A 27,151-nucleotide genomic window follows, 5' to 3' on the forward strand; every position below is an offset into this window, starting at 1 on the left:
ATTGTGAGAGAGGTATGTAGCTTTTTTATCTTTGTAACTATCTTCTTTAGAAACAAAATGGGAGGCAGGTTTGTATAATGCAGTTCCCAGCTTGACTCTTCCCTTTGGCTTAGTGATTTGGGGGTGTCATGATTTATTTTCCTTTCACACCATTTTATGTTTACCTGAGGCACATAGATGTATTCAATTCCATGTAAACAATTATGTGGCAAAACCACATAGCCATATTCTGCTTAAGCTGAAAGTTTCTAAGTTAATTATAAGGGTTGTATTAACAGAGGACCCTGAAGAAAGAGAATAGCAAAGGCATTAGTTAATTTGATAAAGCAATGACGATTAAACCTTGTTTTTCTTTGTATTCATACAATAAAAAACAGAGCACTGAAATAGTTGTCCAAATAATTCAGGCCTAAAATAAATTCGCCTAAAATAGCCAGGTGGTTAAGGCAAATGTGTCATTTTTGTTTAAGTTGTCTGAATCACTGAATTAATTTTCCTACTTAATCTAAATAAACATATTGAGGCTATGAGAAATTTTTAGTTTAGTGAGGAAGGTCTCTAGATTTTTCTGTGATTATTTGTAGCTCTCTCCATCATTGGATCGCAGTGGAATAACCAATCTGCAGGTTTCCTGCAAAAGAAACACCCAGGAATGTTTGGGGATTTTTGTATAACCCAGCCCTAGAAAAGTTGAGTTCGGGATATAGCTACTAAATTCTTGAGCTCTTGCACACAGCTCTGACTATTTCCACTGTGCCGAAAATAACTTCCAATTGTTCTAAGGCATTCAAGAACTGAGTTACTTAATAATGTACTCTTATATCTAGATTAAGGTATCAGACCAACAGAAAACGATGCAAGACCTGATTGGATGACATAAAAGGATGTTGCATAAGAATCGAAGACGTCGTACACTGAAGAATAACAAAAGGTAATATGACAAAAAAAAGTACCCCTAATAGCCAAACCTTGTTTATTGCTTATCTGCTGCAGAGGGGTGACTGTGGAACATACAGTATATGTTATAAGGAATAGGCATGTCATATTTTATTAAAAATCCAATTCAATTTTTTAAAAATTATAGAGTATATTTGTTCAGTGAGTGGCTTAATTTGCTTTTATATTGTAGTTGAATAATAATTCTAGGGAGAGGTATTGGTGTGGATTTGCATGGGAGCCTGGGTAACCTGAAAATGAGGATAATAATAACACCTGCTTCATGGGATGGTGGTGAACAGTGAACGCCATAATCCCTATAAAGGCTCTCATCACTGAGCTGGGCATATGCAGAATATTCACTACAGTTTGGCTGTTAGTATTGTAATTGTCAAGATTATTATCAGACATTGAAAATACACCCAAAGTTTGCCATTTAAAGGCAGAGGACAGGTCTCTAAATGCTATAGAGTTTTTCAGACTTTGTAATTTAAATTATTAAAGGTGGAAAAAAATTCAGATTTAAATTTAGAAAGACATTTAGAAACATTATTTCCTGAACTCATTTCTTCCTTACAAAGGCAAAAGTAGGATCTCCAATCTAAGGGTAGCCACCTCTCATTTCTAGCTTATCTTGTCAAGTCTGCATGTGATACAGCCCTGGCCCCCACCACTGTAACGGAGACAAGAATTTTCACTGCAGTGGTCTCCTTTGCCTCTCTCATTCAAATCTGAATATCTATGGTCCAAGCATAAGCATGGTTGAGGAATCATAGGCAATGTTTCATCTACTAATCAACATTTCACAGATGCATCGATGACCAAATTTCAGTTTAAGGGAACACAACAACTGACACAGCCTTGAAATCTACCAATTGCCCCTCTTTCAGAGAATCTTATGTCCTGTTTTGTTTCGATTTTTTGGTCTATTTTGCTTTCCTCAGCTTATGCCCCTCTTCTCTGTGCTCCTTCTCAATTTTTCTTTTTTTTTTGAGACGAAGTCTCGCTTTGTTGCCCAGGTTGGCGTGTAGTGGCGTGATTTCGGCTCACTGCAACCTTTGCCTCCAGGTTCAAGCGATTCTCCTGCCTCAGCCTCCCAGGTAGCTGGGACTACAGGTGCATGCCACCAGGCCTGGGTATTTTTTTTTTTTTTTTTTTTGTATTTTTAGTAGAGACGGAGTTTCACCATGTTGGCCAGGCTGGTCTTGAATTCCTGATCTCAACTGATCCGCCCGCCTCGGCCTCCCAAAGTGCTGGGATTACAATCGTGAGCCACCACGTCCGGCCTCATTTTTTTGTATTGTTTAACAATTAATTGATTTGAATATTTCGGTCTATAATAGCTACACCAAAAAAGAAGTAAATGAAGTTCTTCTTTGTGTGTTGATTTCCCACCGCATCTCTGGCCCAGATGTACCACCAGCCAACCACAGAAAAACGATCATGTCCCTTTAATAAATAAACGGCATTACTTCAGTTCTGCTCTGGCCTCTACCGCTCCCTGAAAACTAGCTGTGGGCACACCACATATGTTTCTGCATAAAATGGAAGCTTGCCACTTCAGCCAGGGTTTTGCTTCAGAGAACATTGTTTTCTGGAGTCCGGCCAGCCTCAGAGAATTTACCCAGACGATCCAGGAAACACTGAACCATTTCCATTTATGGACATTTTCCTTTACCAATTAAGAACAAAGGGGAGTTTAAAAAAATTTTCTTTTCTGATTGCTATATTTTACATTTAAAATTGTAATGTGAATGCTGACATAATTAGAACTATCTGGGGAGATTGTTTAAAGGGCAGGGAACTGGGACCAACAGCCCTGTCCATTGCTGGCATGTTAACAGCCAGTACTTCAGTTTTTATCATAAGTGAGTTTGAAAGCGGATGACATGCCAGACATTCCTTCTGAAAGTAAACTAAGGTAATGATGGAACTGAAGGGAAAAATCAACATGTTACTTATAATTCTACTTTGGGGGTTGGGTGGAGGGATGACCATTCTGTGAAATGATTTATACAGCACTGTAGAAACAAAAGTCCCCTGGGCGATGACTGAGCTGCAAAAGCAACAATGAACAAAGGGGACTTCCAGGGCCTCAGCCTTCCTGGCCACACCCGGTGGGAATGCCCCAGTCCTTTTCCGCTCTGTGGTTGGAGAACCTCTACATAGAGCATTATCCTCACCAACACCAGGAGTTACACTATAAATGGACAAATTTGGGGAGGATCAGATGCAAATTCAAGCGCTCACTTTCTAGAACAAAAGTCTGAGATGGGTTTAAAATTCATGCCCCTATGCAAACATTTCAAAAAGCATCTTTTTTTGTAAATTGTCAAAACAGACAGGTTTCCAGAAGAGGGGTCCTCCTGCAATGCTTGGGTGGTGTCTCTGCCCAAAGGTCTGAGCTGGCAACTTAGCGCTGATCCAAACCAACAGAGATGTCAGGCCTGGTTTTGTCACACAACTTACGCAAACGCTGGTATGTTTCCGGTTGTTGCTTTGAGTTTGCACATTTGAATTAAAGTATCTGAATTATGAAAATTTTTTTGAGATTTTCTTTTTAATATCAGTTTATTGAGATATTTTGTATACAATCCAATTTTTTTTTTTTTTTTTTTTTTTTTTTTTTTTTGAGACGGAGTCTCGCTCTGTCGCCCGGGCTGGAGTGCAGTGGCCAGTTCTCAGCTAACTGCAAGCTCCGCCTCCCGGGTTTATGCCATTCTCCTGCCTCAGCCTCCCAGTAGCTGGGACTACAGGCGCCCGCCACCTCGCCCGGCTAGTTTTTTTTTTTTTTTGTATTTTTTTAGTAGAGACGTGGTTTTACCGTGTTATCCAGGATGGTCTCGATCTCCTGACCTCGTGATCCGCCCGTCTCGGCCTCCCACAGTGCTGGGATTACAGGCTTGAGCCACCGCGCCCGGCCTGTATACAATTCAATTTTAAGTGTACAATTGAGTTTGTTTTTTTGTTTTTTTTTTTGAGACGGAGTCTCGCTCTGTTGCCCAGGCTGGAGTGCGGTGGCCGGATCTCAGCTCACTGCAAGCTCCGCCTCCCGGGTTTATGCCATTCTCCTGCCTCAGCCTCCCAAGTAGCTGGGACTACAGGCGCCCGCCACCTCGCCCGGCTAGTTTTTTGTATTTTTTAGTAGAGACGAGGTTTCACCGTGTTCGCCAGGATGGTCTCGATCTCCTGACCTCGTGATCCGCCCGTCTCGGCCTCCCAAAGTGCTGGGATTACAGGCTTGAGCCACCGCGCCCGGCCTGTTTCACAAATTTTAAAATAGTCTAGGCACTGTGACTCAGGCCTGTAATCCCAGAACTTTGGGAGGCTGAGGCGGGTGAATCATTTGAGGTCAGGGGTCCAAGACCAGCCTGGCCAACATGTTGAAACCCCATCTCTATTAAAAAACACAAAAATGAGCCACGTGTGGTGGCACCTGCCAGCAATCCCAGCTGCTCAGAAGGCTTAGGCAGGAGAATCCCTTGAACCCGGGAGGTGGAGGTTGCAGTGAGCTAAGACTGTGCCACTGCACTTCAGCCTGGGTGACAGAGTGAGACTCTGTCTCAAAAAAAAAAAAAAAAAGAAAAAAAAAGGAAACATTCGGTAAGAAAATCTGTATGTGAAGGAAATTTCCAGATATGCAGCAAAAATATGAATTCATTAATAGCATCCAAGTAAATATTGGTAATCTGGGCATGAACCTGGATTAGGCCAAGAGTTCCACAAAATTTTCAAATAATGATTCAATAATTAATTAGTAGATGGGTTGAAGCAAAAACTTCATCTTTCTCATGTGGTATTTGTTAGTAATTATAACAACAGAAAAATGATTAGTGCTTACTCAGTGATAATAATAATTTTAAAACAATAATTATTATTCTTATTATGGCTATATCTGTATAGTACATATTATGTGCCTGGTGCTGTTCTGAGCCCTAGATAATTCATTAACTTTAATAACCCTCCTAGGTAAGTGTTTTATTATTATCTCCATTTTATAGATTAAGAAACTAAGGATCACAGAAAGCAAAGTAACTGCCTTGATGAATAGAAGCTACAATTTGGCCCTAGGAACCTGCCCAAGCATTAACTTTTGGCCACTAGAACACTCTTAACCCCAGTAATGCACCAGAGAAGAATTCTCAGATTGGTAAAAGGGATTGATATTATCCCTGAGCAAGGTAAGGGATGAGGCCAGAGCAAGGGTGTCAAGCCTGAGCCAGACCGTTGTTTGCATGTGTGGAGAAGCCCAGAATAAGGCAATGTGAAGAGGTGGGAACTGAGAAAAGTTAGGGAGTGCCTGCCTTAAAGCGTTTACATTTTAAAAATACGTTTTAAATCCTGCACTGTTCACATAAAAGAGGCTGCTGGTGGGTCTGGTGGCCAGGGGCCTGCTGTCCATTTGCTACCCCTGGTCCAGATGACCTCTGGGAGTCCTTCCAGAACTAACATCTTGGGAAAAATTGGAAATATTTGTTCAGAGTCCTTTGTGACTTGAATTTATCCATGTAGGCCAATAGTCTACAATCTGGCCAGGTTATAATAGTCACTGATAAATAACCTTTGATTGCATGTTGAATTCATTCAGTGATGTGAATTTGTCTTTTTTTATGGTACTTTTTAAGCTGACCTAACAAAGAGCTAATGGATTGTGGAGTCATATTGCCTGATTTTAAACCTTGGCTTTGCAACTTACTAGCAGTGTGACTTTGAGCATGTTACCTGACTTTCGCATGCCTGTGTTTTCTTGTCTGTAAAATGGGGAAATTAATAGTACACCTAATTCATAAAGTTGTTTTAAAGATTAAAATGTTAATGTGATAAGGATTTACAACAGCGACTGACAAACAGTAAGCATTACTTATGTGTTTGTATTGCTATTATCACTGTCCCAAAATGATGCTAGATGAACACATCTGTTCCAACTTTTAATATATAATAAGCTATAGCAATCTGTACTAAAATGAAATCTTCCTTCAAGACTATTTTGTAGGGCCCTGTCCCTTGTTCCTGCAGGACTGTGGTGAACTGCACAACATGGATGGGACTCAGGGAGAGGACCTCAGCCTTCACAAGGCACCAGCGACTAGAAGGGAAAATTCTAAAGACCTGGTCTCTGTGAACTGAAACTTTAGCTGTAGCTGGAGACTGAGTTTTGAGAGAGAAGGATATTTGTGTAATTTGTTTGAATCCTGGGCAGAGTAGAAGAGAATCAAGCCTTGGATGAGAAAGTTGGAATTTCTTTTCTATTCCTCAGGTTTTGTTGCTGGAGATTTTAGATTAGGTGTCAGTCATTTTGCAGCAACCTGTCTTACCCCTACCATTCTTGGGTTCTGTATTCAGACCCCAGTTATTCCTAACACCCAGTTCATGCTCCACATTCTGTACAAAGCCATTCTTAGCTATCCCAGTCAGCCCACACTGGTCTCCATGACATGCATGAACTGAAGTTCTTAGAACCTTTGACACTTATGTCTGCCCTGGATGATTTGTTTGTTATCTTATGTTGTCATCCACAGAACAATCTAGAGAATATTCATACATTTAGTCAGCAAATAGCTATTTATTGGGGGCCTTTGTAGGCCTCGTTGTTGGGAAGAAGGGTTGGTTGTTTTGGACAGATTGTGTATTTATAAAGCTCTAGCAATTTTTAAATCTCTAGCAGGAACCAAAGCCTTCTTGACAGCCACCTCTCTGAATTATTGTCACTAGCCTCCTTAGGAGAAGGGACAATATAGTTTATACCAAGATTTGCAGTTGTCTAGATATTACTCACCTCACCTAGCACAGTGGATACCATTCAAAGTTGGTCTCAACAAATATTTTCTCTAGTGCCCAAGGAGAATAGCTGAGAAATACACTCTAAGATAAAAGAGTTTGGTATCTAGATCCTCTTTCTTATTCATTTCAACCCAATATTTATTAAGCACCAATTGCAAGCTAGATACTGTACTAGTTAGGAGTATAAAGTGGGCCAGGGATGGTGTTTATGCCTGTAATCCCAGCACTTTGGGAGGCCAAGGCAGGACGATTACTTGAGGCCAGGAATTCAAGGTCAGTCTGCCTAACACAGCAAGACCTCGTCTCTACAAAAAATTCAAAAATTAGCTGGATGTGGTGGCATTTGCCTGGAGCCCTAGCTACTCAAGAGGCTGAGGCAGGAGGATTGCTTGAGCCCAGGGATTGGAGGCTGCAGTGCGCTATGATGGTGCCATTGAAAACAAAAACAAAAACAAGCAAAAAAAACAAAAACAAAACAAAAAGAAAACGATACTCAGTCTTTATAGGGAGGTTGGCCAGTCAACAGGTTACTTTATGAGTTGCTAACCCTGGTGAGCAGGAAGTTATGTGGACCAGGAGAGGAACCCTTGGTTCAGCCTGGAGAAAGGAGGCTGCTGTATTTCAGAGAGAGATTGACCCTAAGTTGGAGGGTGGAGAGGACCCTGTTGTGACTCTCCGACTGACTTGTCTTCCTTGATGTCCTTTAAGCCGGAGCTGATTCGGGCTGCTGCCGTATTTCTGAGTTAGCCCACTTAAGATTGGGCCTCCCAGTTTGAGGAAGGGGTGGGCTGCTATCTACCTCTGTGAATCTGCCCTGGACCACCCCGGGAGAGAAGGAGGGCTCCGGGGAATCCGGCACATTCCAGGCGAAGGCTCCCGGGCCGCAGCCTCTGTGCCACACCCTTGGCCCGGGCCAGGTGTGCGCCCTCCTGGCTGCAAGAGGGAGCGGGCGGCTGCGGGGAGCGCTTTTCCAGCCCGGTGTGTGCTGTGTGTGTTTGTCTGCCTCTGGAGGGCTGGGTCCTCCTTATTCACAGGTGAGTCACACCCTGAAACACAGGCTCTCTTCCTGTCAGGACTGAGTCAGGTAGAAGAGTCGATAAAACCACCTGATCAAGGAAAAGGAAGGCACAGCAGAGCGCAGAGTGAGAACCACCAGCCGAGGCGCCGGGCAGCGACCCCTGCAGCGGAGACAGAGACGGAGCGGCCCGGCCCCGCCATGCCTGCGCTCTGGCTGGGCTGCTGCCTCTGCTTCTCGCTCCTCCTGCCCGCAGCCCGGGCCACCTCCAGGAGGGAAGGTGAGTCGGCTTCCACGAGGAAACGTCTCAGCCCTGGGCTGAGAACCTGCCTTTCTCTGCAGACCGTGATGGCTGAACGTACCTCCGAGGATTCCCACTTTGTCCAGAACCTTGTTAGAGCTCCCTTCTCCTCCCCCATCTGGGGTTTCTCCAGAGACTGATTTTAAATGAGACTAATATGTAAAGTTGTCTGCTTTTTAAAAATAGGAAGCCAATAAGCTGTGCAAAAAGAGGGTCTTCCTTACTTTAAAAATGTTCCTTCTTGGTTTCTTTTTTCGACCAAGGGCACCCTATTTGATCAGTAATATGTTGTTATATACGTTCTTTCCCCAGCGTGTGCTTTTATTAAGAGGTTTTGGTGGGAATGTTTCCCATGACTATGAACACCACAAAGATTGCAAAGGAACCTCTTCAATAATCCTGTAATTCATGTTTCAACTTTCAGATAGAAAAATGAGCCTTAAGAGTATTAGCAATACCCTTAGCTTTTGCATCACGTTACTTTTCATAGTATTTTCATGTAATATTCATTCAACAGTCACTTACTGGGCACCTGTGTCATATATCATTTGATCTTATCTAGGGCACCTAGTTGGCTGTCATGTGTTAGACGTTAAGTTCATGTAAACAAAACTTCGTGAGAACCTAGCAACTGTTAAATGTAAGCATGTGTCAGCTATGGCTACATTTTATGGGTGTTTTCCTTGTCACCTAGTTCTATCCATATATGCCTGTATAATTGCCCTGATGTTTTATGTTTATATTACCTCCTTCACCTGATGACATTTCAATCATTATTTCAATAGGTCCAAGGCCAGGAGCCATTTCCACACATGTGCATGCATGGATATGAGATAATGCTCACATGCACATGGAATTGTATAAACCATTCCCAATACTATTGTGCACTCTGGGTGATGCTGGCCTGAATTGGATTTGAGTGGCACGAATAATGTTTGAGCATGTGTTTGAATGCAATGCTACAGTCCTTTTTGTCTAAGATGGTCTTGGAATTAACTTCCAACCTATCATCTCTGACTACCGTTTTCAAAACCATGTATGATTGCCACCAAAAAAAAAGAGTGGAGGTAACTATGTGAAATAATGAATATATTAATTAGCCTGACTAGAATACTATTTTACTGTGTATATCGAAACATCATGTTGTATACCTTCAATATATGTAGTTTTAAAATGTGATAAATAAAAGGTTCTGAAAATGGTCATGAAGGGTAGGTTCTCTTAGGGCTGGGATAAGAAATCTCAGCCTAATGGAAGACATCCCCAAAGTAAGAATAGTGTCTGAGTATTAGAATTTAAAGGGACTGCTTATGGATCAACTACTTGGAATCTCTTGATTTGAAAAATGAGAAAATGAAAATGTGTTCCTCAAGGCCACACAGGCAGCCAGTCATTGGCAGAGATGAAACTGGTACTTGATCCAGGGGCTCTTAGACTGGAGCTTTTTGAGCCACATTATAAAAGTAATAAAGGAATAAGATACATCTTTTATACATGAGAAGTAATTATTTAAGCAATTTTCTTGTTGGCTATAGTTGAGTGCATATGTGTGTATTAGCATTAGGGAACAAAAATAAATATGTAGGATGCTATCAATCGTTTAATAAAATCAGGCTTAAGAGAACAGAGCTAGGACTCTCAGTTCTTAAAGACATACCAGCTTCTCAGCATCCAGCCACCCCAAGAAGTCAGAAATACCACTGAGGCTCATTTCCACTTTCCCCTTCCTCGGAGGAGATTAAGGTTTTATTCTCCCTCCTCAGAGGCCTTCATTTTGGGATTCAATGGGAATGTGAAGTTTGTTGTCAGGGTAGAACACACATGCTTTTTCATTCATGGGATGCTGGGATGTGCTAGAAGTTGAACTGAAAATATGGTACCTGCCATGTCCCAAAGTGACCACGTCTGAGTGTCCTGTGGGCTGCACATACGAGAACCTAAGGCAGTGAGGTTGCTTCCTCGTTGTTTCCTTGCAGTAGAAATTATGGCAATAGATGAAATCGGCAAGACTTTCAGGTCTGGGCTCAGCTAAAGCACAGGCTTTAGAGTCAGCCTGACCCGGCTTTACATTTTGGTTCATTCACTTACTAGTTCCTTATTAGTAACACTTGGTGTCTGCTTCTTCGTTGTTAAATGGAGGCAATGGTACTTCAACCTTGTAGAGTTTTTGAAAGGATGAACAATTACTGTGAAGTGCCTTAAAATGCCTGGAACCACATTTCTTTAAAAAGCCCAAAGCCAACAGTACAGTATAGTGAACTCATTTGTCCAGAGATCAGGAAGACCAAGTCTCCCCTTCAGGATAGGATTGCCTGGTGTGACATAAAGTGTCATGTGGCCCCAGTGGTCTGGATCTTAGTTCACAGCAACAGGTATGACTAGAGAAGGATTGAGAAAGAGATAAGAAAGAGACTAGAAACATAGCCACTAATATGCTTGTGAAGGGCTTTATGTGCCAGGCTGTGCAGTAGAATGGCGCCCTATAGGCAAAGAAGAGCTGTGTGAATGATTCGTAAGCAGGAATGAGTGTGACTGGATTCATGTTTTAGAAAGGTCACTAAGAGAATGAAGTGGAGCTAGGGAGATAAATGATTATTACAGTAATTCAAATGAGAGATGATGAAGGCTTTCATCATGGTAATGAAAGCAAAGAGGAAACAGATTACAGGGACATTTAGAAGGTGAAATCTGAAGAATCTGGTGATCCAATAAGTCTGCGTGTTAGGGATACGAGTACAGGAAAGTTGTGAGAAATAAGGAAGAGTCCAAGATGGATCCAAGGCTTTAGGTTTGTACGTGGTTAGACAGTGATGCCATTAAAGGATGAGGACTATAAAAGAAGGGTCAGCCCGGGCACAGTGACTCATGCCTATAATCCCAGCACTTTGGGAGGCTGAAGTGGGTGGATCACTTGAGCCCAGGAGTTCGAGACCGGCCTGGGCAACATGGAGAAACCCCACTTCTAGGAGGCTGAGGCAGGAGGATCACTTGAGCCTGTGAGGGTGAGGCTACAGTGAGCTGAGATTGCACCATTGCACTCCAGCCTGGGTGACAGAGTGAGACCCTATCTCAAAAAAAAAAAAAAAAAAAAAAAAATTTAAAGAAATAAAATAAACATACAAATAAATAAATAAATAATAAAAAATAATAAAAGAGGGATCAGATTTGGGAACAAGGTTGGACAGTGAGTGGAGAGGAGGGAATAAGTTATTGTGGGGACCTGTTGAATTTGACATGCATAGATATCCAGCAGTTTCAGTGAACAGCTGGAACTATGATTTTGAAGCTTAGAAGAGAAATTTGAGATATAAATTTGGGGGCCCATAGGTAGAAAGCAAAGCCTTGACCACAGACGAGACTGCCTAGGATTTGGAGGTAAAAGAAACCTCATCACTTAAACAAGAGAGAGAGGAATGATGGAGCAGAATCAGGAGGAATGAGCACTGAGGATAGAGGAGAATCAAGGAAGAAGAGGGTTTTGCTAGTCAAAGGAAGACTGTCAGCAACATGGCAGTAGTAACTGGTATTCAGATATCCATATGTGTATATACAAGGAATGAGGACTAACACATCTGGATTTAGCTGTCAGGTGAGTTTTGAAGCAATTGTTCTTCTAGAACGGCGAATTCAGAATCCACGATTATTACAGATCACTAATTTGCTTTCTCCCATGCCCTGACGCTAGAAAAAAGATGCTGTGGGTAGTAGGAAGGAATCTTTGAAATGTTTATGCTCCCTTACAGATTCTGTTATTTAAATCATTGAAGTGGTATAGCATCATACATAAAAGTGCAGGCTCTGGAGTAAGACTGCCTGGGTTCAAATCCCAGCCCTATCATGTACCATTGTAGCACATTTATACTTTGGGACTTGGGCAAGCTACCTCACCTGTTACTTAGCTTCTATGTCTCTAGAATAAGGATGATAAATTGATATGACCATTACACAAAAAGCACTTTGCACATTGCCTGGTAAGCACTTAATACATGTTAATAGATTACTGTTGTTATTACAACTAACTGTCCTGCCAGTACTTTGGTATATTGCCTTCTGTGTTTTAAGTGGTAACATTTTTGAAGGGTCTCCTTTTTACTGTCCTTTCATCAGCCCAAGAAAGGTGCTGAGGAGCCTTCCTGCACAAGCAGAAATGAACCTCAAGTTTTACCCAACGAAACAAGGAACCCAAAGCAGGTTGCAGTTTCGAGATTGGATCTCATATCATTACTTCTCTTTGCCTTTTTCATCCATCAGACCTCATCACATACAGATTCAGCAAATCTGATGCTTTCTAAAACGTGCTCAAATATAAGATGACCCCACAAAGATCATCTCTCATTTCCCAATGGGAAGAACTTCCCCCACATCCAAAGAAAGGATTTGGACAACTTGATTATGAAAACATTTAGCAATATACATGTAGTAGTCAAATGTCTCTTTATGTTTAATTTAGTAAATTAATTACACAGATATAGTGAAAGTCACATAATTGATGAAATAATATACTTAGAAGGATTGATTTGTTCACTCACATTTTATGAAGTAATTATATTCAAATTATATTCAGTTATATTCATCTCACCAGATGACTTGAGATATAGTACTGTTTGAATCTGTTTTTGATGTGGTCACTGGAAAGTACATCATTTCAAAACATTTAAAAGATAGAAAAATTATCCCTCAATGTGTATTGTGATCTTCACAGCATGATCACTTTGAAAGGCTTATATGCAACAACTTTCAGCACTCACAATTATGAAGAAATACACCATTATGAGAATTATTTAGATAGCTGGGCCCCTTTCTTACTGATAAGTCTCCATTACATTGATTGAGGTCATTTTAACTTAATGTATCTTCCCCAAACAATATTTTTACAATAAAGTAATTGAGAAAGTACCCTATAATATGCAAGATTTTGAAAGGACTTAAATATGATCTTTTTTTTTTTTTCCTGAGGGATAATTTTGGAAAAATTAAAACCTCTACCTTACATTCAAGCATGAACAGAGATACAAAATTGGGTTGGAGGTGGGCTGGAAATTCCCATGTGGGCTTAAATTCTGGGTGTTCTAAACTGGGGCCAGCCACTAGTTCAGCCTCATTGGCCCAAGAAGCTGAGAAAGATTGTTGATTTGTGATTAATGTTTATGGGAAAGTCAGGGCATAAAGTTAAGGTGTTGAGAGAATCCAGGGAATATCTTTCCCATTTAACTTCTTAATGGTTCAAACTTACTGACTTTTTTTTTTTTTTTTTTTTTTCTGTCCTGGAGAAATTTCTAAGGGCAAGACTTGAATCATCTATTAGAGATCAGTGTAGAGGACTGGGTGCAGTGGCTCATGCCTTTAATCCCAGCGTTTTGGGAGGCCCGAGGCGGGTGGATCACTTGAGGTCAGGAGTTCAAGACCAGCTTGGCCAGCGTGGTGAAACCCTGTCTCTATTAAAAAATTAAAAAATTAGCTGGGTGTGGTGGCATGTGCCTATAATCCCAGCTACTTGGGAGGCTGAGGCAGGGGGACTGCTTGAACCCGGGAGGCAGAGATTGCAGTGACCCGAGATCATGCCACTGCACTCCAGCCTGGGCTACAGAACGAGATTCCATATCAAAAAAATAAAAAATAAAAATAAAAAGAGAGAGAGAGAGATCAGTATAGAAATAGGAGCTCCATAGATTCTGGACTACTCTCATTTAGTCAGAAATTAAACCTAATAGGTGACTGAATCATTACTGGCCTGTGTTCTAATATAATCCCTAGATAGGTGATGTAACGTTTGAATCATGTCCAAAGCCAAAGGCTAAGTCTTTTCTGTCTGTGAGTGACTGTATGTCTGTGTATGTAATTCCCCAACAAGCGTGTGCTTCTTTATTTTCACAACCGTGGAAATAGAAGAGAATGGTTCTTCCTCCAACACTGATCTATGGAAGAACCTGAGTCTTTCCCTTCTCTTGTATCAGGTGAGGGGTGGAGATCAATTGGCCAAAGGTATACGGATCCTGCACTTCTTCAGGGCTTATATTTATAGAATTCTAACTGTGTCTTTTTATTTATTGTGGGGATATGTATCTCCTCATTAGAAAAGAATCAAATTGCAGCCAAATCATTTCCCACAACTAACTTAAAACTTGGACAAATCATCCAAATGCTCAGGTGCACTGATGTGGGGTATTTCTTACAAAATATTTTATGTTTCACCATGTTTTTCTCTTATTACAGTATTGTAGAACTAAAATGAGAGTGGGCCTCAGGGGTTCTCTACAAGAGCCTCTCATTTTATACATGAGAAAAATGATACCCAGTGAGTTAAATTAACTGCCCAAATTCTCACTATTGGTCATAGCAGAGCTGGGCTCCAGCATGTTTCATCCTTTTATAGATAGGAAAATTGAGGCACAGAAGAGTGACTGCCTTGACCAGGGCCAGATTTCAGTTGCTAGTTTAATGTTCTTTTTCTGAGATAATTCCTTGGCGTATTTCTCAATTTTCTTTTTTTGAGATGGAGTCTTGCTCTGTCGCCCAGGCTGGAGTGCACTGGCACCATCTTGGTTCACTGCAACCTCTGCCTCCCAGGCAGGTTTAAGCAATTCTCCTGCTTCAGCTTCCCGGGTAGCTGGGACTACAGGGGTGCACCATCACGGCTGACTAATTTTTGTATTTTTAGTGGAGATGGGGTTTCACCGTGTTAGCCAGGACGGTCTCGGATGTCCTGACCTCGTGATCTGCCCGCCTCAGCCTCCCAAAGTGCTGGGATTACAGGCGTGAGCCACTGTGCCCAGCCTGAATTTTCATTTAAACTAAGTTTCAAGCTTGATGGAACCTTTATCTATTGTTGAAATACCACCTGTATTTCTAAAGGAGACATCTATCTCATCTTTTCAGAAGTCTCCATTTGTGTATGTGATTCAATACATTGGCCTTTCCTTTAAAAATATCAGAGAACAACAGGTTAAAACCAAGCACAGCTCTAGTTTGTGAGGCATTAACAAGAGAACAGATTTCAAATTACCAAGTTTCCTCTTCCCTTTGTTCCACTCTGTTGTCAGGTTATCATGCAGCTTGGAACTGACCCAAGGGCTCAGTTTAGATAGTACTGTGATAAGACTTTGTCATTTATCAATCATTGTTCTTTAATGACTGTTGACATTTTGCATCTATGTATACGTAGTCATGTCCAGAGATTATTTCTCTCTCCCTGCTACAGACCATTGTAAATTTTGGAGTCTTTCAGGAAGTGGTCAGTTTCATGGCCAGAATGTTGACCATGTAAGCTTTATACATACTTACTGCTGTTTTAAATCACTGACCATTTTGCTCTTGGTAAAAGGATACTTTTTGGTAGGGGATTCCTAGTGTTTAAAAATCATTTTTCATCCCAAATAGCCTGGCCTACTTCAGGAAGGCAGTGGATCCAACAGTAATCTGAAGCTGCTGCATTGCCCCATCCAGGCAGTTATACCATGGTAGGAGGGGATCTTCACATTCTAAGATCCGCAGGGAGCAGGGGAGAGGCCACAGTGGACCTGCCATAGGAAGTGATAGGTGGAGAAACAGCATATTTGTTCGACTGAGATGCAAGATACTCCCTGATGCGGTCTTCATGGTCCAGTCTCTTCTCAAAATATTCGTTACTTCTCTTTATGGATTTATAAAGGTAGTTTGGCTCATAAGACCTCATTTAATTCATTCTTCTGACTTTAGGCAATACAGTGTTTTTGTTTTTGAGATGGAGCCTCCCTCTGTCACCCAGGCTGGAGTGCAGTGGTGCAATCTTGGCTACTGGGTTCAAGCGATTCTCCTATCTCAGCCTCCTGAGTAGCTGAGATTACAGGTGAGCGCCACCACGCCCAACTAATTTTTATATTTTTAGTAGAGATGGAGTTTTTCCATGCTGGCCAGCCTGGTCTCAAACTCTTGACCTCACGTGATCTGCCCACCTTGGCCTCCCAAAGTGTTGGAATTACAGATGTGAGCCACCATACCCAGCCAGCAATACAGTTTTAATTCATCTTTTTTTGTGGAAAAAAAAAAAAAAATCTGTAAGGAAGATGCTATAAACACACTCCATGCATATTTTCCCAACATTGCAAATGCACATGAATTACCATTGTTCTTTTGTGAAGACTAAGAACTATATAATGGTATGTAAGCCCACACACACACCTAAATGCTTGTATGTTTGTGAAGGGATGTAGTGATAGCGAAAAATCTGTGCCTAATCTCCTTGTACAAAAAATGTATTGTTCACAAAAGCAATAAGGATTTAAAAAGGAAGATTTATTTATTTTTTTTAAGGAACCAATGAAACATAAATTTAAATAATTGAAAAATCATGGTTAATATATACTCCAATTATCTCCAAAAGGCATTTTTTTTTTTTTTTTTTTTGAGACGGAGTCTCGCTCTGTCACCCAGGCTGGAGTGCTGTGGCCGATCTCAGCTCACTGCAAGCTCCGCCTCCCGGGTTCACGCCATTCTCCTGTCTCAGCCTCCCGGGTAGCTGGGACTACAGGCGCCACCACGTCGCCCGGCTAGTTTTCTGTAGTTTTTAGTAGAGACGGGGTTTCACCATGTTAGCCAGGATGGTCTCGATCTCCTGACCTCGTGATCCGCCCGTCTCGGCCTCCCAAAGTGCTGGGATTACAGGCTTGAGCCACCGCGCCCGGCCTCCAAAAGGCATTTTAATGCAAATTAGAATCTCCGTTTTAACTTTTCTTTGTTCAGACACATTGTACATGATTTCTTTCCTTTTGGTCCTCTTTGCTTCAAGTATTTACCTCTAGCGTCCCTGGAATCTCTGATTCCCTTTATTTCAACTGCTTCTTAGAGGGGCATAGGATACCTTTTTCTAAGCCATGCAAGAAATGTCCAGAGAACACTGTGCTCTTCGAATAACAGTTAAATGTCCTTTCTGTGCTGGAATGCTTTTCTTTGTGGGTGACTTCACAGAAACGTATAACCCATTGTTTCTGTGGTCAGAAGAGAGTGGAGTTCCATGCAGGTGGTTGCTGTCATATAGAATCTTACCACAATCACTTCCTGAGTCTGTGCTGCAGCTGAAAGCAGCTGTCTTGTGGTAGAGCCTTTGACAGTGCCAGCTGTAACTCTGATGTCCTCACTTTGCCTTCCCTTAAACCCTTGAGCTTACTCAGACTGAACCCTCAGCTTTTACCTTTGCCCTCCCCTCCTTTGCTAGTCAGACAAAATATGATGTCCCCAGTTTCCCTGTTCACTGGGACTTTCTTCCCCCTCCTCATTGTCTGCCTGGGGCTGGTGTTCCAGTGGAGTGTCAGGGGAAGACATCCCCAGGTGTGAACTCCTGATGGAGTGAGTCCTCACCAGGCTGAGTCATCTACAGTTCACATGGGCACATTCCCAAGTCTAGGTTGTGATATCATGTACTATGAACCCTCGGTGAGAGAGGTGTCTCCTCTGAAGCCATAATCATTCAAAAGGAAATGGTAGTGATCTGAGTTTCACTGACTCTTGATGACTTTGGACTATTTGGAGTTGAAAAGACTCACCCGTACTTTATGATTCAAAATTGCCTGTGTGTTTAGAGAACTGAGCTCCATCGTTCCTATCATCCTTGCACTTCTTGCTGCAGCCTTACTCACAATGCTTGGACATTTAAATGTCAACTGGTGCCATACCCTTTATTTAAATGAAACAAATGATCAGGCTCAGGAGGATATGGCATCAGTCCTCTGGCTGTGGTGGCTTAAAATGTGGCTATGAAAAATTTGTGAAAGAAGACTAAATTCAGTTAAAAGGCTTAGTGAGAGAAGTACCATTTCAGTTTTCTTATTCTAATTAGGGAACATATTGTGACATTCTTTAAAAAGGTAAAACTGGGAGCAGATATTCACACATTAAACAATAAAGTTCAAGGCCAGTTTAAATGATGAAGGATTCAGATTTTGTTTTAAAATATCTGCTTCAGCCGAGAAACATATTAAAACTTGGAAAGAAAAATTCCATGTAGGAGGTTTTAAAACTAGAAAAATCCTTATAAGCATTTTCATCATCACATGTAAATATAATATAATAAAAATATTCATCTTTTCATCTTGAATATCTCAGATTTGAAGAGATGGATTTTTGCAAAGAGGATCATAACTTCTGATGCCTTTGATGTCAAACTGATAAATGACAGGTGGTATCTTGCTTTAGATTGCATACATAATATGCAATCTGAATATTTGTCAAAATTATTTGTTTTTGATACTTTTTTTTTTTTTTTTTTTTGAGACAGAGTTTCACTCTTGCTCCCCAGGCTGGAGTGCGATGGCACAATCTCAGCTCACTGCAACCTCTGCCTCCCAGGTTCAAGTGATTCTCCTGCCTTAGCCTCCCGAGTAACTGGGATTATAGGTGTGTGTCACCATGCCCAGCTAATTTTGTATTTTTAGTAGAGACAGGGTTTCACCATTTTGGTAAGGCTGGTCTCAAACTCCTGACCTCAAGTGATTCACCTGCCTTGGCCTCCCAAAGTGGTGGGATTACAGGTGTGAACCACTGTGCCTGGCTGATAAAAATGTTTAAAATACATTAGGATAAATTTCTATTTAAAGGACACTTTCAATAATTGCTTTTGCACTGAGAACAACCTTTGCTAGATTTTTAAAAGTGGTTATATGCAACTGAAACTTTATTCACTATCTTCAGTATAGCTTTTTACATTTGGACTTCCCACTGAAAGACCTCATTATAGGTGACTTCATGGAGGCAACTGTTGCTGTCTTTGAACATAAAAGAGTTGTCAGTTTACACGAGAGCAGTCCTTTGACTCAGAAGAAGGGAATGGTATCTAATAAGGTGTATTAAGATTTAGTTTTTAGTGTAATTTCTTTGAAAAAAATGAAATAGGAGACTAGTTGAGATTGTCAGCCTCAACTCGTCTCTGCCCACCATGATGGTTTTCTTTTATAAAGCAAGAATTTTAAGAAGCAGAGGAAATGAAGAGAAGTGTATGTGAATGAATGGAAGAGAGATGAAGATGTCCCAGTGGTGAGCATTATATGAAATTAGGCGGGAAAAATAGATAGGCTAAGACCATGATAGTCCTTGAGGCAATATTGAGGAATTCTGGTGCTTCACTTTAAGGGAAAGGAAAGAAACTACAGAATATTAAGCAGAGAAGTTGTGATACAATTTGTATTTTGGAAAGATTTTCTGATTGCTGAGTGGAGGGAAGGAAAAGGAGTTGCAGGGAATTCAGCTAGAAAGTGATGGCAGGCAAGAGATGGTTGAGGTTTGGTCTAGATACGGCCATAGTGGAAATGGACTTGAATGGATTTGAGATATTTAGTGGGTTATATCAACAAAATTCAGTGTTAAATAGGCGGGTAAGAAAGATGGAGAACCTGTAAGGATAGCTTCCAGCTTTCTGACTTAAAGGCATGGCAATCACAAGTTTGGTTTTAAAGAGGTTTTCTGTGAAGAACTTTTGAGATAACCAATTGGAAATGTAAAGTGAGCTGGGCGCGCTGGCTCATGCCTGTAATCCTAGCACTTTGGGATGGTGAGGTGGGCAGATCACTTGAGGTCAGGAGTTTGAGACCAACCTGGCAAATGAGGCAAAACCCCGTCTCTACTAAAACTACAAAAATTAGCCAGGTGTGGTGGTATGTGCCTGTAATCCCAGCTACTCAGGAGGCTGAGGAAGGAGAATTGCTTGAACCTGGGAGGTGGAGGTTGCAGTGAACCAAGATCGCGTGACTGCCCTCCAGCCTGGGCGACAGAGTGAGACTCTGCCTCTTAAAAAAAAAAAAAGGAAATGTAAAAGTAATAAGTAAATAAATAAAGTGGATGGCAGACTTGAGGACCTGAAGTTGAGGATGAAGTCTAGACCAAGGAAGTATCTTGGGATGTCAACACCTATGATGGTTATTGAAGCCCTTGCCATTGATGAGATCACCCCAGGGGAGACTCAGACAGAGAAGTTGTGGAGATTAAGGAGCCTTGAGGAGCACCGACAGAGATTAAGAAGCCCTGAGGAGCACTGACATTTAGAGTTGGGGTAAGGAGAGGGGCCAGCAAAGCCTTGAATAGGGAAGGTCAGAAGGCGGGCAGACACCTGGCAGCATGACATCATCGCACCCAAGGGAAGAGAGTTGCACAAAGGAAGGAGGGAAAAAGATTTGATGTCTCAGAAAGGGAATGAGGGACACAAAATACAGGAAAGTAAACACAGGGCACATTCTTTCCTCTAAATAAGAAAGATAATTGAATATCACCTTTCTTTTTTTTTTTTAAATTGAGACAGAGTCGTGCTCTGTTGCCAGGCTGGAGTGCAGTTTCGTGATCTCGGCTCACTGCAACCTCCACCTCCTGTGTTCAAGTGATTTCCCTGCCTTAGCCTCTCCAGCAGCTAGGACTACAGGCGCCTGCCACCACACCTGGCTAATTTTTTTGTGTGTATTTTAGTAGAGACTGTTTCACCACGTTGGCCAGGATGGTCTCAACCTCCTGACCTTGTGATCTGCCCACCTTGGCCTCCCAAAGTGCTGGGATTACAGGCGTGAGCCACCGTGCCGGGCCAAGCATCATTTTAAAATGATTTATAGTTGGGCTAATTCACGGGAGATTATAGGTCACATCATATAAACTTGCTGCTGTTTCACTGAATCAGTTTTAGTGCACTAAGCAACCGAAATGGTAGCAAGAGCAACAAAGCACTACGTAATAGCAGCCAGCACACACTGTCAGGTTTAAACATGATGCTCAAATTCCTAGCTCCTGACATCGTCCCACACAGCTGCCAAGTACACTACCTATCAAGGCTGCCGGAGCACTGCAAACTGATCTCATGCTCTGAGGCCTGCCTCATCCCTTGCCCTCCTCCCACACAGCCCTAGGCTCGCTGCCCTTTGAGATGGCAGGCAGAAAGCATAGCAGCTCTGGGCTCATAGACCACAGATGGGTGGGCATTCCTGGGGTGGAAATAGTTCATCTGGTATGAGCAGCAACCTGAAAGTCCCAGACCCTTAATCTCATTGAAAATCTCATGTTCCTTTCACAATTCTTTCTGTTCCCATCTCACCATGGATTTTTTTGCTTGGAACATTAGTTTTTTTACACTGATTGTCATATATGTAGACAATGGAAACTTTGTGTAATGTATTGGGGAAATTTGAAAGTAGGCTTCTGGACTTCAGGGAGATTTCTGTATGTTCAGGTTGTTGTTTGGTTTTTCTTTTCTTTTTTCTTTCTCTCTCTCTCTCTCTCTCTCCTTTCTTTCTTTCTCTCGTTCATTCGTCATTCGTTTTTTAGACAGAGTCTCGCTCTGTTGCCCAGGCTGGAGTGCTGTGGTGCCATCTCAGCTCACTGCACCCTCCACTTCCCAGGTTCAAGCGATTCTCCTGCCTCAGCCTCCCGAGTAGCTGGGACTACAGGTGTGTGCCACCACACCCAGCTAATTTTTGTATTTTTAGTAGAGACGGGGTTTCACTATGTTGGCCAGGATGGTCTCAATCTCCTAATCTTGTGATCCACCCACCTCGCCTCCCAAAGTGCTGGGATTACAGACTTAGGGTCAGACTGCCTATATTCCTTCCTTCCTTCCTTTCCCCTTCCTTTCTTCCTTCCTTCCTTCCTTCCCTCCCTCCCTCCCTCCCTCCCTCCCTCCCTCCCTCCCTCCCTCCTTCCTTCCTTCCTTCCTTCCTTCCTTCCTTCCTTCCTCCTCCCTCCCTTCCTTCTCTCCCTCATTCCCTCTCCTCCTTCATTTCTCTCTCCTTCTATCCATCATGCTGTCCACCATCTTTTCATCCATCCATCCATCCATCCATCCATCCATCCATCCATCCAAGCATTGCATTAGGTACTGTGGGGATATAAGGTGAGAAATGCTGTAGAAGAAATAAGTCCTAGACATAAACAATGATGACGCAGGATAGAACAAGGCAAATGCTGACAGAGGTGAGGATGAAGTGCTCTGGGCATTCATGGGAGAGAGAAGCTATCCCGGAGGTTATCCGCAAGGAAGTGCACAATCTGATTTACGCATCTGAAAAGAAGACTGGCTGTTACCTGGAAATGGATTTAGGGAGGGTGGAAGCAGACAGTGCTCCTGATAAAGGAAACAGCAAGCCTAAAAGCCAGAGGTGGGAAAGGGTTAGTGCAGCCTAGATCTCTGCGTTGGAGCCCAGTGAACTCTTGATGAGGTAAAGTTGGAAAGGTTGGCGGGGGCCGCATCTGCTGAGTTTTGAAAGGAGTTTGGATTTTTAATTTTGTCATTACCGTTAAAGCACTAAAAAGCATGATGATTTCACAGTTTATACAAAGACAGCGATTAGATCACCTTAGTGAAAAGCAGAGCATGTTTTTCAGTTCAGAACAATAAAAAAAGGGCCAGGCACGGTGGCTCACGCCTGTAATCCCAGCACTTTGGGAGGCCGAGGCGGGCAAATCACCTGAGGTCAGGAGTTCCAGACCAGCCTGGCTGACAAGGCAAAACCCCGTCTCTACTAAACATGCAAAATCAGCCGGGCGTTGTGGTGGGTGCCTGTAATCCCACCTGAGGCAGGAGAATCACTTGAACCTGGGAGGCAGAGGTTGCAATGAGCCAAGATCACCCCACTGCACTCCAACCTGGGCGACAGAATGAGACTGTTTCAAAAAAAAAAAAAAGAACAATAGAAAGAGGACCTGGTTATAGACAAATAATCATATGTATGCCAAGTGATTGAAATTTCTCGTAATTGTATGCCTCAAAAGGGCACTATTTCTTATGGGAAATTTAAAATGAGATCCCAGTGAACTGCTACTACTGATGATGATTATTCCAAGGCCTTGCCCTGAGTACAACCTAAGGAAATATTTTCTGTTTCCTTTTATTCTCCTAAGGCCACAGCTGGGAAACCGCCTTTGCCCCTTTGCTTCCTGACCTAACTCGTTGGAGCTGCATGTTTTAGTGAGGGGTGGGAGTGTTGTGAAGTGAGCCCGAGGGATCCTGCACGCCTCACTCTATTGTTTAAGGAGGGGCTCCAGCTGCTTTGATCTGTGTCTCCGGGTGAGTGTGGGTGGTAGTGGGCGGTCCAGTCTGTGTCTGACTGCCTGGCGGTCTTTCCTAAGAAGCACCTTGAGGGTCAGCGACTGTGCGCTATTATAGTTATTATTGTAATAAATGCTTCAGTGCCAGAGAAGCAGTATACAGCAGTCAGACGCAATTACCATCCATGCTTTACTAGACTTAAAAAAATCTGTGAAAATCTGACTCAAATGACTCCATTTCGGATGGGTTTATGTAGGATTTGAGGTAAACTTGTAGAGTCTCATTTCCTTGGCTGTGGAGAGAACGCTGGCTGGCAGAATCAAGGATTTTGAGGGACCTGGAGTGAGGGGGCAGAAAATGGAGAGGATGAAACCTTGAAGAGGTGTCCCTGGCTCTGTACAAATGAATAGTCACAGGAATGATGGATGGGACCTAGAACCAGAGTTCAGCGAAAGATGGAGAAAAACCTGCTAGTTTTGTTTACTGACCCCAGAATGGCTTCAGGTCTGTTCAGAGTTCGAGTCTGATTTTTTGAATTTTATTTTCTGATGATCTGCAATATCTGAATGCCAGATCCCGAACACATACCTGGACTCCAACGCACAAATCCTTGCATGAGTTCTAGAATGCACCAAACTTTTTCCCACCTTGGGCTTTTAGTCTTGCTCTTTCCTTTGTCGGGGGCACTCCCTGCTTCCACCCTCCCTAACTCCATTTCCCCATAATAGCCAGTCTTCTTTTTAGATGCATACATCAGATCATGCACTGATTCCTGCTCAAGTAGGAAACCATGGATAATATGATACATGCTTGACAAAGGCAAATATCTCTGGCAAAATAAAACACTAGCAACCCTCTTGGCTGGGTGCAGTGGCTCACGCCTGTAATCCCAACACTTTGGGAGGCTGAGGCAGGCAGATCACTTGAGGTTGGGAGTTCATAGCCTGGCCAACATGGTGAAACCCCTTCTCTACTAGAAATACTAAAATATTCCATTGTATTTCAGAAGATTATAAAAGCTATAAGGTGAATTTTGAAGTCTTCATCAGCATATCCATATTAAAAGGAGATGACAGAAGCCAAAATAAAATAATTATGGGCTGACACGACAACTGAGTTAAAACAAGCATCGGTTTCATTAAAAATGGCTAACTTGAAGATAAATCGTTTGACTCCAGCTCTCTAGAGGATCCAAGGTGACTTTGATGGCCAGTGGAAGAAATCACAACATGAAACTCCTTGAATAAAAATTTACTGACTTAAAAAAATACTAAAATTAGCTGGGTATGGTGGCAAATGCCTGTAATCCTGGATATTCAGGGGGCTGAGGCACGAGAATCCCTTGAACCTGGGAGGTAGAGGTTGCAATGAGCTGAGATCACACCACTGCACTTTAGCCTGGGCGACAGAGTGAGACTCTGTCTCAAAAAAAGAAAAACAACAACAACAACAACAACAAAAAACCCAAAAAATCACACAAAAAATTAGCAACCTCTTTCTTTTAATGTTACTGGTTCATAAAGTCTGAGTGTTCAAGCATGCAGTATAACCTCCCTGTTAGATGTGAGGTGGTGTTTATTGAATTAATAAAATAAATATACATCTCATTGACCAAGGATAAAAGAAGGAAGGGGGAAAAGGGGCTTAAATCAGCAAAACAAAATCTACTGATGAGGTACTTTGGAAAGAAAGTTGCTTTATCAGCAACGAGTAAAAGAAAATCTGCAATAAAGTGATATAGACAAATATTTTGATGTATTTGTCATGTAAATAATTCATAAGAAAAACATTGTGCCATAAGAAAAACATAGATAAATGGACAAAGATCATGAACCAGACAAGTAAGAAAATATAACTAAAACGGCAAACTGGCATATGGCACTCTCTACCCTCCTTCCCACCCATCTTACCACCTCCCAACTTCCTATTCCTTTCCACTGCTTTTTATATTTCTCCTTAACAAATACCATTATCCTAATATTCTCTCTGGGTATCACCTATTTATCTTGTTTATTTTCTTTCCCCCTAAATTGCATGTAAACTCCATGCGGGCTGGGACATCTGCTGGTTTTGTTTGCTACTGTATGCATCCCATTACCTAGAACTCAGGGAAGGTCCAAGACAACCATCTATGAGTTTTTTAAAGTTCAACGGAACATTCATTAATTTGTTAAAAAAAGACTAAATGCTTACCATGGACTAGGCACTGTGTGATATAATAGGGCTTCATTTTTCCTTTTTCAAAAGCATGAGATGTGTTTTCTACCTGTTAGAACTGCAGAGTTGAGTGCAGAGATTTGCCTGTGGGCACAGCTTTGTTTCAAAAAGAAATTTTTTTTTTTTTTTTAATTTTGGCCAAAATTTTACAACCAATAGATTTCATACACAAAGCCAGATTTCTGTCTTCTTTTAAAAGAAGAGTTGATGCTGACTGCAACAGGCATCAATTGCATGTGGCTACAACTGGCAGGGGGTGAAGTGCTGCTTCTTACGCCCTTTGGGCAGGATCCCAAAGGACCAGGGAAGGGCTTAGAGTAAGGCAACAGGAAGTGGTCCTTCCCTGTTGCCTTACTCTAAGACTGGCAGTGCCCTTTGGCAGCCAGTAGTTGCCAAACCATGGTAGTAGTTGTGCAGGTATTGGTCACAGAATAAAAAAGACCACATACAAGCTACGCTACACCGTTTTATTAAGCCCAATTGCAGGAATATTCTAGAATTTTAAATAGAAAAGTTGTTTCCTGCCCCCCGTCCCCGCCACCCACCACCCCCAGTAGCAAGAGTAAATACTAAATGGTTTTAGGGAATTTAGTCTCAACTTGGGAGATGATTTGAGAGAGACCATTTTTCAAATGCATTAGTGATGAAAAGCATCATTCCATGCGAAAGGAGCCTGGAACAAGCTCTCCCATCATTCTCTTGGTGGGACCATTTCAAAGACTCAATACTGAGTTAAGTGCAATACAGCTGGGTGTTTAATCTCAATGAAGCTTGGTAACTTCAAAATCCTGCAGGCAAGGCTGTAGAGAGTGTCTTCACGGAGTTCTCATGCAATGCAGATACCCAAGGCCAATACACTCCCCAGACATGAGGACCATACATCCCCTCACTCTAGATGGCATAGCCCTTGGCTTTAAGGGAGACCCATTTGAATGAGAAAGGGGTATGTATGCAATAGGCTTGGAACCTGTTGGGCAGGCTCTGGAGTGGAGATGTGGACTAAGGACCTTGGTCCCTGGAACCAACTCCATTGAAGGCTGTGCATTTAAAGGACAATGGGGGCAGGTGTGGTAGCTCATGCCTATAATTCCAGCAGTTTGGGAAGCTGAAGTGGGAGGATTGCTTGAGGCCAGGAGTTTAAGACCAGCCTGGGCAATACCACGAGAACCTGTCTCTACCAAAAAGTAACATATTTAGCTGAGTGTTGTGCCACACATCTGTGGTCCCAGCTACTCAGGAGGCTGAAGTGAGAAGATGGCTTGAGCCCGGGAGGTTGAGGCTGCAGTGAGCCATGATCACACTACTGCACTCCACTCTGGGTGACAGAGTGAGACTCTATCTCAAAAATAAAACAAAAGAAAATAGGCTGGGTATGATGGTGCACACCTGTAATTCCCAGCACTTTGAGCAACCAAATTAGGTGGATAGCTTGAATCCAGGAGTTTACGACCAGACTGGGCAACACGGTGAAACCCTGCCTCTGCAAAAACAAAAAACAAACAGACAGAAAAAAAAAAAAAGCCACAACAAAAATTAGTTGGGCATGGTGGCACACAACTGTATTCCCAGTTACTTGGGAGGCTGAGGTTGGAGGATCGCTTGAGCCCAGGAGGTCGAGGCTACAGTGAGCTGAGATTGTGACACTGCATTCCAGCCTGGACAACAGAGTGAGATCCTGTCTCAATAAAAATGAAAATTAAAATAAAATAAAAGAAGGACACCCATTGTTTTCAAAGTAGAATTTTAGAGGAGGAGACAGAAGAGGAGGGATGTGATATAAAAAGATTATAACAAGTTTGTATATTTTGAAAATATTGCTCTGAATAAATATATCATGAGCTGCCCTTATGAAGTTAATTTTTACCACCATAAAGCAGGTTCTTTTTTTTTTTTTTTTTTTCTTTTTTGAGAC

The 27,151-nt window shown here is 42.1% G+C and overlaps 1 protein-coding gene across 1 annotated transcript in view; it reads left to right on the top strand.

The window, feature by feature from the left end:
• The first annotated feature begins 870 nt into the window (after positions 1–870).
• LAMC2 (laminin subunit gamma 2) overlaps positions 871–27,151 on the top strand; it is a 67,307-nt gene continuing 41,026 nt past the window's right edge. Inside the window, exons 1-2 of the mRNA XM_010368929.2 lie at positions 871–931; positions 7,791–8,012. Of these exons, the coding sequence (XP_010367231.1) occupies positions 7,934–8,012 (79 nt within the window). The 5' untranslated portion in view covers positions 871–931; positions 7,791–7,933. The remainder of the gene's footprint in view (positions 932–7,790; positions 8,013–27,151) is intronic.

Source organism: Rhinopithecus roxellana, chromosome 8 (assembly GCF_007565055.1).
Source record: "Rhinopithecus roxellana isolate Shanxi Qingling chromosome 8, ASM756505v1, whole genome shotgun sequence".
In the NCBI taxonomy this organism is placed as follows: Eukaryota; Metazoa; Chordata; class Mammalia; order Primates; family Cercopithecidae; genus Rhinopithecus; species Rhinopithecus roxellana.